At 39.8% G+C, this 13,853-nt stretch overlaps 1 protein-coding gene across 2 annotated transcripts in view; it reads left to right on the top strand.

Moving 5' to 3' along the window:
• LOC102092424 (potassium voltage-gated channel subfamily KQT member 1) overlaps nt 1–13,853 on the top strand; it is a 492,070-nt gene that overhangs the window by 13,540 nt on the left and 464,677 nt on the right. For both annotated transcript variants that reach the window (XM_021298409.2, XM_065033942.1), the window contains exon 3: nt 11,473–11,563. In XM_021298409.2, coding sequence (XP_021154084.1) covers nt 11,473–11,563 — 91 coding nt within the window. The remainder of the gene's footprint in view (nt 1–11,472; nt 11,564–13,853) is intronic.

The raw sequence follows: 13,853 nt of genomic DNA, 5'->3' as shown, positions 1-13,853 counted from the left end.
ACACCCATCCACTTACTTTACCTATAAGTATCCCAGAAATCTAATCAGAATTATTTAGGGAGACCCAGGACCTGGTAGTCATTTGTTGACAAGTTTAAACTTGTGAACTTTGTCATTGCATCTTGGGGAACAGCTTGTTTGTCAAACAAAAACTTAAAGCGAGACCTAAAGACACACCAGTGGTGAGTCTTGTTAAAGGTTTTTATGTTGTACCACATATTCAACTATTGTCCCACATTGTCCAAGGGAATTTGGCACTCACTCAAGGTTTTTTTTCTCCAGTATGTTTGAAAAGGACATTGGTTAGAGCTATGTTTAGCATCCCAGAGCCTGTTAGGAGCAATCCACAAGGAGGTTTCCTGATTGCCTAAGAGGCAACAGAGATGTAGCTTGTTGGATTCTACAGATTAGTTGGCAGTTAATTAAACAAATTATCTTTAAGTTTAGACTCCTAAAAACTAACCTGCAGTTTGGTGCATGGCTCAGTGACAGAGATAATAACCTTAAAAAAAATACGAAGGCAGTGTGTGCTGACTACTGTTTTAAGGGTATTGGAAGGAGAAGATAAAGCTGTTCTGCTGTGTTAGAGAAGAAGGTGCAAAAGGATTGTTTGTTTCTATGGGAATGGATTTACTTGGAGAGCAGAGAGGACTTGACCTTTGTTTCTGCTACTTGTTTCCAGCACTTTTGTCATAACACAGATACCACTTGCTCACCCAGCTCAACCCCATGGCTTCTTTCCAACAGCCTGTGGTGAGCACTGAGAGTACAAACAGCTCCTCCACTGTGGCAGGAACGTCTCCAGCAGTGTATAAAACCTGTCTCTGGGACTGCGATGTATACCATGGGTCCTGAAAGGCACCTCAGGGGTCTCAGCTTCAGCCTCTCCCTGCCTCCCACTCCAGGAAACACTTATCCAGTGAGAGAGGAGAGCAGTTCCAGCTTCTTCACACTGAGGTTGTGTACACCCACAAATGGCTACTTGTGTTAAGTGAAATGAAAATTATATACTGTAAGATCACTGCCTGGAACAGTACCATTTGGGGTTTTGTATATGTTTTTATATAGTACCTACCATAAAATGTTCCTGTTACTTTTGCCATCTTCAGTCTATCTGACTCTGGCTGATAATGTTAGAAACTATCCCTTATCTGATTCAAGTTCAATGTCTGAACACTTCAAGTAAAGAATGGGAAGATCTACTTTCATGCTGGTTGTGAGGAGCACTAATCAGGTACTTACCATTCCCACTAGCTTCAGCAAGCTTTTCTGTCCTGCTGGAGGTGGCAGCAGCCTACAGACTGTACTGTAAGATTATTAGAGCATCTCGGATCTAGGTGCTCTATTTGGGACTGCCTGGAAAAAAGAAGAACAGCTGTGTTTGAAATTTGAAACATTGCTAGTGGAGGAGGTTTCTAGCATTTTGGGGAGTTCAAAAAGGAGCTCTTGGTATTGGGAAGGCCTTGGATTGAGGCATCCTTGCACTCAGAGGAACCTGTTTTGTGGGACTCAAAATGGGATGGTATGAGAGCGTCACAGAACCTGGAGGAAGCCAATAGAAAATAATCACGTTAAGTGCATACCTGAGCAGCAGAACTGAGAGTCTTGTTATTTTCACTACTATGAGCTGATAGATAGTAGTGGAAAGGCAGAGCTTTTTACTGAGATTATACATGCTAGAAAAAATATTCAGTTCTGAATTCTGGATCTTCTGTGTAAGAACTAATGCTGTATAAGCCTGCTGAACAATCATTTTTTTTCTTCACGTTATTCATACAAAGAATGAAATGTAGATAATCTTCTGCTTTGTTTAACGTCTTACAGATGACAAGATTGCACAGCTTTTGGACTGCAGGTTTTCTGAGCTTCATGAGGACATGTTGACCCAGGACATGGCAGCACACATGCACTCACTTTAAACTAGCTAGATCATACACTGGTACCAGAGCAAACTGGAAAGCACACATAGCATTTTAGGCAGCTAACCTGTGTGGAGATATGCTGCCTTCAGCAGTTCTCAGACAAGGCAGTTCAAACTAGCTCAGTTTCAGCTCCAGTAACATTTGTGTAGGCATGTCCTGAGATGAATTTGTGAAGTAATCACACATGTTGCCAGGGCACTGAGTGCACCAAACGGCTGACCAGAGCAAATAGAGCATGTTGATGCAACCAGGGTCCTGAGAGCAACCCCCTTCCTATCAAAGTGTGTTCCTGCACTTTGCAAAGGTCCGGTTTTGGAGTAGGACATGTAAAAAGCCCTTGTTTTAGCTTTATGCATGTTGTCCCCAGTTCCCAGGAGTGTTAATGTGGCCCATAGCTCTGCCGATTGTTGAGGTATTGAATCCTTTCACAAAGTAGTTGAGTAACCAAAATCTGCTCCACATAATAATCTGGATGCCCTTGTACCATGACTGCAGGTGGGTATTGTATTGCTGGTAAAAGGTGGGTGACGAGGCATTAGCAGGAAGATCTAACGTGTTGGGTTGATCTTCACGCATCTCAGGGCAATCAGAGCCTCTTGGTGCCCTCAGAGCCCTAACACATCCTTTCCATTCTTCCAGGTTCTCTGTGGATTCAGATGTACAATAGTAACATGTAGCCTATTATTTTTAATGCTGTGGTTTTGAGTGGGAGGTTATGGAGCAGAGCTGAACTCAGGAGCAAATTCTGCTGCAATGGAATGAGCATGTTTTATAGCTTCTGAAATAGTCATTGCAGTATTGCAATGTACAGGAAAAATACTGTGGGTTTTTTTTTCTTAACACGTCAGGAAATCAGCAGGTAGTTCCCACTTTTTATGATACATAAAAATACACAACATTTAATTTGAATGTGAGCTCTCATGAACACAAAAATTGACCTTTGGATACAGAAAGCAATTAATGCCATCTGCTTCTCAAGATGCCTTTACCTTTTTTAGTAAGAAGCTTAACTTTATTTTGATATAATTGAGTGTGTTTATGTTCATCATCCAAATTTTTTACAACTGATGACACTTTCAATAGCTCTATTTTGGGATTCTTACCTTTATTTTATCTTGATATTCTACATAAAAATCTGAATCCGTTTTATATCTTTCTTAGTGTACTGATTCCTTGAATAAATATTAAATTAACATGACACCTGTTTAAATTTAATTATGTATTTTCAAATTTTCCCTGTTTCAACTCTAAAACCTCAAAAATAAAAAAACAGATAAAGAAACTTCTAAATGTTAAATGTTTATGATTTTTAGTCCAAATAAAAAATTAAAGATGCGTTAGTAAAGACACGTTAAAGATATGTTAGTATTGTCAATCTTAAATTTAATAATTTATCTTATAATCTTAGTTTTTAGGAGTAATGGTGATTTGTGGTTATAATGGAAATTAAATTGAGCTTCAGGTATTACCTGCAAAAGAGGTTCCTGTTGTCTTCTGTTTCACATCTAAAATTATGTCCAGAATTCACTGTCTCTGTAGACAACAGCACTTTAGCTGCAAAAGCTGTGGAAGGAAGTAAGATGAGAAAAGATAGCATGAACAGAAAATTGTTTTTATCATCAAAACGAGACAACAGAAGCACAAGAAATTATCAAATGAGCAAAACCTGAATTTACCGCTTGAAGCACTTCAGAAAAAGAGGTTTTATTTTGCTATTTTTATTTTACACATTAGCTCTCCCCTACAATTCTGCCTCATAGTTATTTGCCAGAGTTTGTGGAATTCCTCTCCCTTCATATAGACAAAAATGTAGCACTCCAGTCCTTTGACCAAGTGTATATTACATGTTTAGAATGATGTAAAAAGCATCAAATAATAGTTCAGAATGGAAATCCTTCTATATAAGACAACCATCTTAAAGAGGTTACAGAGACTACAAGTGGCATATTTCTTGTCCTTTTTACCTTTTTTTCTCATTTTAATGAATGAACTGAGATCGAAACAGTCCTCAGCTGCTTTCTTCTGAGCCGCACTCTTAATTTCTTGAGAATCTTAAGTCAGGCTTGATTCATAACATGTTTGTCTGTCTCACGTTCCCCAAAATGCTCTCATTCTGAATGGTCACATGCTAGCAGCCATTCAGTATGAGCAAAACTGGGTCAAAAAATGGGATTTGTGCTCTCACTAATAAATCATGAAGCAAAATGATCATGAGCAGTCTGGGTGATCTCCTGATAAAATGTCCCCTAATTCAGCTCAAGAAGTGGATGTGCTGCAGTCACTTATTTCGACTGTGCAAGTGAGGGGAAATACATCTCTGCTGTGGGCTACATCGTATTTTAGAAATGGCTTAATCCAGTGTTAGCTGAAGAAGCAGTCCCTGGGGACTGGGATGGGTTGAGGTTTGTCTGTGCAATTATTAGCAGTTTTAAAGTAAATTAACACTTTAGTTCCCTCTCCATATAAATCGCCTAGCTGGAAAATAAATATGTGCTTCCCATCAGATAAAAGTGAAAGATTGCTGAGATTGGCTTAGGATTTACAATTGAGGACACTGCTGGTTGCATCTTTCAGCCAAACTGGGGTCAATAAGAAGAAAATTGTTTTTATAAACCACAGCTTTCTCCTGTGACAAGCTACTTGGAAGAATACTGCCACTGCAGTTTGCTGCTGAGCTGTGCAAGACTGATACCTGCTCCCCCCTCCTACAGCATGTATCTCTAATTCCATAGAAATTTTTGCATAGTCTTCTAAACCCGTTTTATCTGTGACAGAGCACTGTTGTGATTAGAGATTACTGGAACATCTTTACTAACAGTTCATGGCATGCTGGCTGATTAGGTGAACTGTCTTGAACAGTCTTTGATTTGAGCTTGCTTTTTTTTTTTTTTTTCTATTTTGTTTGTTTTTTTGTTTCTGTTCTTGCTATTGGTAGTTGTAGGGAACTTGATTTACTTACTCAGTCAGTAGGCTGATGTTATCTTTGACTTTGTCCTCACTGCAACTTACTCTGTACCCACCTCCTGTGAGCTGCTTTTGTTACTGCTTAAAATGGCTTTGTATCACTTGGACAAAGAAGCTGCTCATTTCCCCATCATCATGTTAGTTGCTAATGTCTCCTCGTGCTTTCTGGCATTCAGGCTGAGTCTCAGGCTCTCCGACATTACCTAAAGTTCTTATGCAAGTTTTGCTGTTCTTCCAGGTTCAAATAAACAGGTTGTGATGATTTCTTATGTTTTTGGAATCAAGGTCGAGGATCTCAAGGTCATCCATCCCCACTTTGAGCTGTCTTGGAATAACACAGTATGATGGTCTAGTACTGTTTAGAGCTGACGTTGTCCTTGCTTGCCTTGCTCTGAATGCTGGTCTCAAGTGTGTCTTCACCTATAGCCTCAACTGTCATATGCTGTGTAGGTATCATTCTGTCATGTCATACAATTGACAAAAGTGACAAGGTAGATGTGGCACTACAGTGCTTGAAATTGTTAATAATACAGTATACAAAGACAAGAACTTTCTGCTTGACATTACTGTAAGGGTTTTACACTGGGATTTGGATTTGGGAAAGGAGATTATTGAAACTGGAATATATTCCAGGTACTCTGAAGCTAACCCTTTCCCTCTTGCTAAAGGCAAGTCTTGATCTTTTATGACTAAAAGTGATCTGAAGCGATACTACATTTCAGATAAATACATTTTATATGAGGAATGATAGTTTATCCAGCCTACCCTGTGCTAGAAAAGAATGATGTCTTTGTAATTCACTGGGAAAGAGTGACACTCACTGGCCACAACAAGTAGTGCCATAAATTATGTGAATGTATGGGGACCTTTGGATTGATTTAATGTGTGTTTTCGAATTGGAAAAAAAGAGAGTGGGTGTCAACAAATAAATACAGGAGGGAAGCAACAAATAGCTGGAAGTTACAAAACTTGCAGGCTGTATTAGCGGCCTCTGCACAGTTCTAGGCTCTTTAATAAATAAACGACACCAATTGTTTTCCCTTATGCACATAAATCTTTGCACCTTGCATCAGCCTTTTCATGATTTGTCTCTTTATTTAAGGTTTACACATTTGGTTACTTTTTCTGAGGCCTAATAGTCACGTTAAGGAAAGGGTAAAGATTTGCATCCTCTCATGCCCAGACTCTTCTAGTATTGGACGCTGACAATACACTTGTGCTGTAAGCTCCTTATCAGCTTGCTCTTTTCCATTTGACAAAAGGTGGCTTGTGTTCCATAGTCTCCTGTTCTCAATGCTTTGCTCAGTGTTTGTTGTTGTTGTTGTTGTTTTTTTTGAGGTATGACTCTCCAGCAATAGTGCCTACAGGAAGAAAGTGGGACTTTCGCCCCCTCTGCTGGTTGGCTTATCTTTGGTCAGTGTAGTGACCCATTTAAAGCAATGTATCAGTTTTATTATGACTTGCACAAGTCTCTCTACCCCCTATCATGTACCATCATTTTCAAAGGGATAAACATTTTGAGCTAGAAGTAAAACCACTGAATAATATGCTCAGCAACTTGTGTATGTTGGAGTGAAAGAAGTAGTAGGACTGGGCTATGGGCTGTGTAACTAGTGAATTGTGAGACCGTGGCCAAGATTTGTTCTGTGCTAAAAGCACTGCTAACTCTGACTAAGATGTGTTACCTGGATATCTTTTCACTTTCAGCCTTATTTTTTCTAAAGATATTTCAGCCCCAGGTATTTGCCATTAATGAAGAACTAGGAATCATTAAGATAGCCGTGATGAACACAGTTTTCTTTGTTCACACCTTCAAAACTGGGGAAACAGCTTTCTGTATATGAAAGACTCAGTGAAATTAGATTTTAATTTTCAGTGTGCATGACAAACATGCTTCCCTGTTGGCTCCATCCGTCCTTTACTCCAGGCAGCACAAGTTTGGCTTGTTCTCTTGCACAGTGCTACTAAATGTCAGGCCTCTACCAGCCGGCTTTCAGGTAAGGTAAGGAAAATGCAGGGCATACTCAGAACGCAGTTCAAGAGAACCGTATAGCGTCTGGGCATTAGGAGAGGTTTACTGAAGACATCCAGAAGATCATTGCTGTTTGAGGGGTTGGGAACCTCAAAAAGCTTGTTCTTTTAGGTCTCTTGATCTCCTTTGAGCAGCTCTCAGGAAAAAAGCTAAAAACCTGCAAACAAACAAACAACAACAAAAACCAAACCAAAAACAAAACACTGAACACTGAACTTTCAAATTCCCCTTTGGAAATTAATGCATTATGATTTTTTATTTATTTATTAATTCTACCTTGGGATAGAACCAACAGCCCTAAACTGTGTGCCTAGGTAAGAACAGGTTTCACAATCTGAAGCCACCTCCTTGCCACTATGTTACTGAAATAATTCTTTTATGTTTGTCTTTCTACTTGGAGCTAATGATGGGCTCTCGCTGCTCCTGCTTGGAAACCACACATGCCCTTGGGCTTAGTGTCCTTCTGAGACTAAGGAGATGCATACCCACATCTTCCACCTCTCAGGACAACATCCAAATGGGACAACCCCAGACTCGCTCCCTCGTGTCTCTGCCAGTAGACACTGGGGAACCCAAAGTGAGGCTCAGTCCTCCCAGCACAGTCTCACTAGTGCTGAGGAGAGGAGAGGGCTCACCTCCCTCAATGTGCTGTCCATGCTCAAATGTCTTGGGAAATTTTGAAATATTAACTATAAACATGCTAAATAAGGTGCTTGGTTTTGTTGAACTAAAGACTCATACATATTCTTTTGTCTGTAAAAGTGTAGATTTACTTTGTGTAATGTTTGATTATCCATTATATTAAAAACGGTCATATGCTGAATTTGGACTCTATGTTGTTTTCAAGAAAAAATCACAACCCCCACCATGGGGATTATATATATATATATATATATATATAAAAGTATATGTATATTAACCTAACCTTTCTGGTAAGAAGTTTGTTTGCTTCAGTTTCTCATGGATAATGCTTTCCCTTTGACTTTAGATATTAAGCAGGATTTTTTAATATCTTTAAATTCAATTTTAGGCTTGAACAAAGACAGCTATTGTCTGTGTGGCAACTGAGAAACCACTGTCCCTCTTTGCCTGTGTTAGCACTTACATGCAGTTGACTTGCAGTGTGTGAATGACTGGACCAAGCATGCCAATTATGTGAATGAGAATTGTTTTCAGAGTTCATTATCCTCTGTTCAGTGTTCCTTGGGATCCTGAGCAGCCTGAAAATCTGAAGCATTCCTACAAGAGGAAAAAGAAAGCTGAAGGACCTCTCTGTGGCCACAGATATTAGCATTCTCCAGTTTTCCCTGATTCTAGTCATGGTTTGAATGTGCTGCATAAAGACTGTTGGTTCATTCTACCCTCCATCTTATGTAAACATGTATTCTGGGTGTTTCCATACACAAGCAGTTCTTCGCAAGAGCTAAACCTGAATCTATGTTGTAGATTGCTTCATCTCTAGTCTTAGACCAGTCCTGGTCTCTTGGGCAGACTTTGGACTTATGTTGCAGTAATTTCCCTTGCTGTTCTTGCCTATGCTTCTTGAATGGATGCTGGACCTGCCTCCCTACCCCACCTTGTGTGACAGCCCACTGAAAGGCTGATGGAGCTGATTGCTCTCACCACCTCAGCCCTCCTTAGGTACTGCAAATTGCAGATCTGCATCCTGGTGAGTTAAGAGATGGCCTTGCCTGTGCAGTTGTCACTCTTGGTGCCTGATTTCAGTGGAGAAGCCTCACTCTCACTGCTCCCTGACATCTGTGTATATATACACAGGTGATTCCAGCCAGCTCTGGCAGACCCACCACAGGCCACAGTGGAGCCCCACAGCCACTGTTTGGGCTCCTCTGGGAAAACACATTCGAGAAAAGCCAGAAACACAACATAGGCTGTGAGGTGAGAGGGAAAAATAAAGTATGAGAAACAGCTTTGTGAGCATTGAGGTGAGAGGAGTAGAAGGAGGGGGTGAAGGTGCTCCAGGTACCAGAGCAGAGGTTGCCCTGTAGCCCCTGGAGAGACCATGCTGGAGCAGATTTATCCTGAAGGACTGCAGCCTCTGGAATAGTCCACACTGGAGCAGGGGAACGATGTGAGGAGGAGGAAAAGTGCTATGGACTGACCACAACCTCTCATTTTGCATTCCCCTGTGCCACTCAGGGTGTGTGTGAGGGAGGAAGGTAGAGGAGCTGTGAGTGAAGGAGTTGAGCCTGGGAAAGGAAGCAGACGGGTGATGTTCTAGTTTTCTTGGTTTCTTACTATTCAAATCTGTTTCAACTGCCAATAATTAAAGTTCATTTTCCCAAAGCTGGAGCTGTTTTCCCATGACAATAATTGGTAAGGGATCTCCCTGTCTTTATCTTGGACCATAAGCATTTAAATCTTATTTTCTACTGCTGTTCTGTCAAGGAGAATGAGAGAATGGCTGGGTGGGCATCTGACATCTAGCCAAGGTCAACTCACCACAATTCCATAGTCTATAGATGATATATATATATATAAAAATATATATAAATATATATATATATAAATCTGTGTATATATGTATTTATATGAGTACTTTCCGGTCCAAAGGAAGGGAGTGGCCAGTGAGAGTGTGGCCTGAGATCATATGAGTGTGATGGTTTCAAAAAAACGACAGCCACCCAATCACAGAGAAGGATGAAAGCATATGGAATATGACATAAAAAGTGTAGGTCTCCTAGTATATCATAGGCAGGAGCATTCCACTCTGATGCTTTTCTGACATAGACAGGAAGAGGCAGATGGTCCTATTGGCCAATTGCAGAGCTATCTGTGAACAAGTAGTGTATGATGTTTTACAAAATGGGAACCCCTGAGGACAGAAAGAGGTGAAGGAAACAGATGAGGTGTCTGGAAGATGTACAGGACTTTGGGGCAAGTGAGAATGCAGTGAGCAGTAGTGATAGGGCTTCCCCTGCCACTACAGTGGTGGCACCCACCTATGCTGGGCCAGGGCTGTCTTCATGCTGCTTTTGTCCTCTGCCAAGCTCCCTCTGGTCTGTCACCTCCGTGCTGTACCCAGTGCCCCATCTGTGTGCACCACTCCAGGTGTAGCCCAGCAAAAGGGAACCAGGGCTACAGGGAATGCAGCCCAAGATACGGACAGCCTTCATCTAACATGTGTTTGGGCCTGCCCCGTACCATGTGCAGGACTTGACATTTGTCTGTGTTTTATGAGATTCCTGTAGGCTTGTTCCTAGGCACCTCTAAACAGTGGCTCTGCTCTCAGGTTTATTGACTGAACCCCTGGTTTGTGTCATGGGTGGACGTGAAGAGGTGCTTTTCATTTCTTCTTCTGGAACACTGATAAGAATATTGATCAGGGCACATCCCTGGATGTAGTTCTAAGGAATTCATTTTGTCACTGATCTCTGGGTTGAACATGAATTTTTGCCCTTTCAGATAAGTTCTTCCTCCTATATTTTTCATGTAGAAGCCACCAAAAGCACATTAAGTGTATTTAGTGTGTTTCTGTCTGTTTGCTGAAATCTCACCATTTTAACAGTACAGCCACCAGTGCTATAAGTCTGTCGTTTGCTTTGAAATTCTTGAACTAGCATTGTCAGTAGTGTTTATCTTCTTCAGAAGGGTTTCTCATTGGAAAAAAAAATCTCCTTACACACAGGACTCTGAAGGTTTTAATTGCTGGTATGGGAGTTTGGGAATTTAGGAGTTTAGATACAACCTCTTGGCATAGAATCAGAAAATGACAGCTGAATGAGCTGGGGAACAAGAGAATATGTTTCTGGCTGTTAGTGCAAATATATCAGAAGTCTGTATTTCCGGTCTGCCTATCAGAGTTTTTCATACATCATTTATTTCCACCAGTTTTTTAAATATCACATTACCAATGGTGGAAAGATGGCCAAGACATTGAATGCATCAAAGTAATGGGCATTCTACCAGCATTTAAGCATTTAGCCAACTAGGATTCAATTGTCCATTTTGTTTTCCAATTCTTGTGATTTTTAAATTTTGCTTTTTAAAGCTATTTTTGGAGTCAGGAGTATACATTTTGAGACTTCTGAATTTTTTTCTTGATCTAAACTGTGGTGCTAGAAATACTGTGGTAGTAGCTGTTTCTTCTATATTTATGTGTGTTTTTAATTTATGGAATGCACTGAACGGAACATTTTTCATTGAAGTTACAGTTCCCCACTCCAATCACATGTCTAATTATATTTTAATGAATGCATTGTCAATTATAATACCTTTCTATTGCAGCACATAAGTTATACAGCAATCACTGAAACATGAAACATTCGCTATGATGAGCTTCTATGGGAAACTATACTTAATAATGCAAGTTTTAGCTATTGATTTAACTTTGTTCAGCCTTCCTGTCATTTTTATTCCATGTTTCTCAAAAGTTATTGAATGTAAAATGGTGATATTCACTTGACTAGAAAGAATGAACTGGTTAAACACAAAGTACCTGTGATGAAAAAAGGTATGTGAATGAGAGACCTTAAACTAGATCTAGATTTGCAGTTCATCTTCACATGTCACTAAATGCTGTTTTCTTTTTTGCAGATTTCTTTCGGTGCTGATTTGTTTAATATTCAGTGTACTATCCACTATAGAGCACTATTCTGAATTTGCCACTGGAACCCTTTTCTGGATGGTAAGTGAACTTTTTTTGGGGAAACACTCTAGTCAGTTTGACTAAATCTAAATTGTTTTAGGTGAACAAGAGAGAGAACTGTTAAAAATTTGCATGCAAAGCATGCTACCAGGTTACTTAATATATTACCTGCTTTAATTAAAGGAAGGCCATAGTTTAATGGGGATGATTATTTTCTAGATCTCTGCAGTATGAGAGTACTTGATAGATTAACAGTTTTTATATACTTCCTTTTCATAAAGTATGGAACTGTACCCTGTATCTCTTACAGTGGACAATCGGTGTTCATCAGTCTTGTGCAGTGTGGAACAGGATATTCGATACGCAGGAGGCTCCCTTTCTAAAGGGAACACAGGAGACTCCATTCTGAAGGGAAGAGAGCTTTCTAAAGGGAACAGAGCTTTCTAAAGGAAACAGTAAGCTCAATATGCAATATGCAGGCTTGACCCACTTCTGAGGGAAGTACTGCCTCTTTGGGGCCAAAGACCCTGCCTTGGCTAAAGCCTCAGACCTCTTAGGGACATGATTTAGTGCTAAGAGTTAGGTTGTGGTTGGACTTGATGATCCCGAGGGTCTCTTCCAACCAAAATGATTCTAACCATCTATAAGCTGTTTCAACACACATACAATATTTTTAAGTGCTAATTTAAAGTAGGTGAGAAATACAAGTACAAATTAGACAGTGTTCCTCCTCTCTTCCCTCCCCAAACCCCTTTTCACCTGTAGAAAGTTAAGAATTGAGATGAAGTTTCCTTCATAAAAAATTACTAAATCACTTTTAAACTGTTGCTCACAATATCTGTATTTCAGCCATTCTAATCCTCTGATCTCAATGCGTGATAATCTCAGTATTCTTATTGTGATTTTTTTTTTGCTAAGTAGTGGCTCCTAATATGAAGGATTTTGGTTTTCCACCTGTTAACAAAAATCGGTTACTTGCTTGCTTTCCTATGGCTTAGATTACATTAGTATATGCAGCTTTTGCATGCAATTGACTAAGCCATCATTAGGATCTCCGAGTTATTTTGGGGTTTTAATTAATGTTAATCCTGTATCAAATTCTGCTTGACCTTTAAGCCATATTCAGTGTCAAACAAAATGCAGTATTCTGCCAGTCATATATAGCCTTCTCATACTCACTGAAAGATGTGGAGTGATGATAGGTCAGTATAACCACCACTCAAAACAGTAATACTGGCAAGGATTCAATGCTGAGCTGATTGTTTTTGTGTAGATGGTATGTACATGTCCAGACACATATTATTATTGGACAAAAAACAACTAGATGAAGACAGATGTGTGGTTCACATAGTGCCCACATAGCATTACCAGCTATTTTTAAATGATGTTGTCATCTAACAAATGAATCATGCATAGTCAGTGGCAGTGCTGGAACAATTTCTTGGCCACCTAGTTTTATGACCTTATCATTACTCTCTTGAGTTTAGTTTCCTCCCTACTGTTTCCTTAGCTTCCTTCCCAGAAATGGCCAGCACAGAGATTATCTTTTCTGCTGGCTCCTGTGATTCACTTGCCTAGAAAGCATTTGTCTTAAAAGTGTGAATCTTAGAGTTTTCTCTGAAATGAATGCACTCCAATTACAACACTTGAAAGATTGCTTTTAGAGTTAATGAAATTAGCTCTTTTTCATAGACTTGTGAGGTTTCTTGTTTCTAGTAGCTAAACGGTAAGACTCCTGCTTGGAGCACTTCTCCCCACCTTTACCTTCAGGAATTTCAAACTGAATCTCCCATTTTACCCAGGAGAGTGCTAACTCCACAGAAGCCTGGAGATCATTGTCCTTTTTACTCTGTAGTAGGTCGTCACTCTGATCTACTTCACGCCACAGTCGACCGGTCATGTAACCAGAGAGAGTTTCTCTCACCAAAATATGAAAACACATACATATATGTTTTGCCTTCCATGCCATTCTGCTCTCCAGGAAGTGTCTGAGAACAGGGGAGGCCGCCAGTATGGTGAGAAACAAAATTGAACCAAAGCATTTGTTGGATCAAGTTCAAAATTAAATTGATTTATTTCTCTTCTGATTGAAGAAACCTTCAATTATTTGCATAGCTCTAGTAGTGTGTCAGTAGCAAATAAGTACTAGTATGTGATGGTTGTGGTATTTTCTCACTTGTGGAAAAGTGCTTTTCGTTATACTGAGGTATATTAACAGTTGGGAAGGACCAACTACAAAATTGTAATGTTGAAAGTTGGTAAGGCCTGATAAGAAGGAGAGCATTTGATACTTGTGGGCACTTAAATGTTTTTGTATTTTTTTAGAGAG

This window comes from Columba livia, chromosome 1, assembly GCF_036013475.1.
Source record: "Columba livia isolate bColLiv1 breed racing homer chromosome 1, bColLiv1.pat.W.v2, whole genome shotgun sequence".
NCBI classification, from domain to species: Eukaryota; Metazoa; Chordata; class Aves; order Columbiformes; family Columbidae; genus Columba; species Columba livia.
This window is presented reverse-complemented; position numbering and strand designations above follow the sequence as displayed.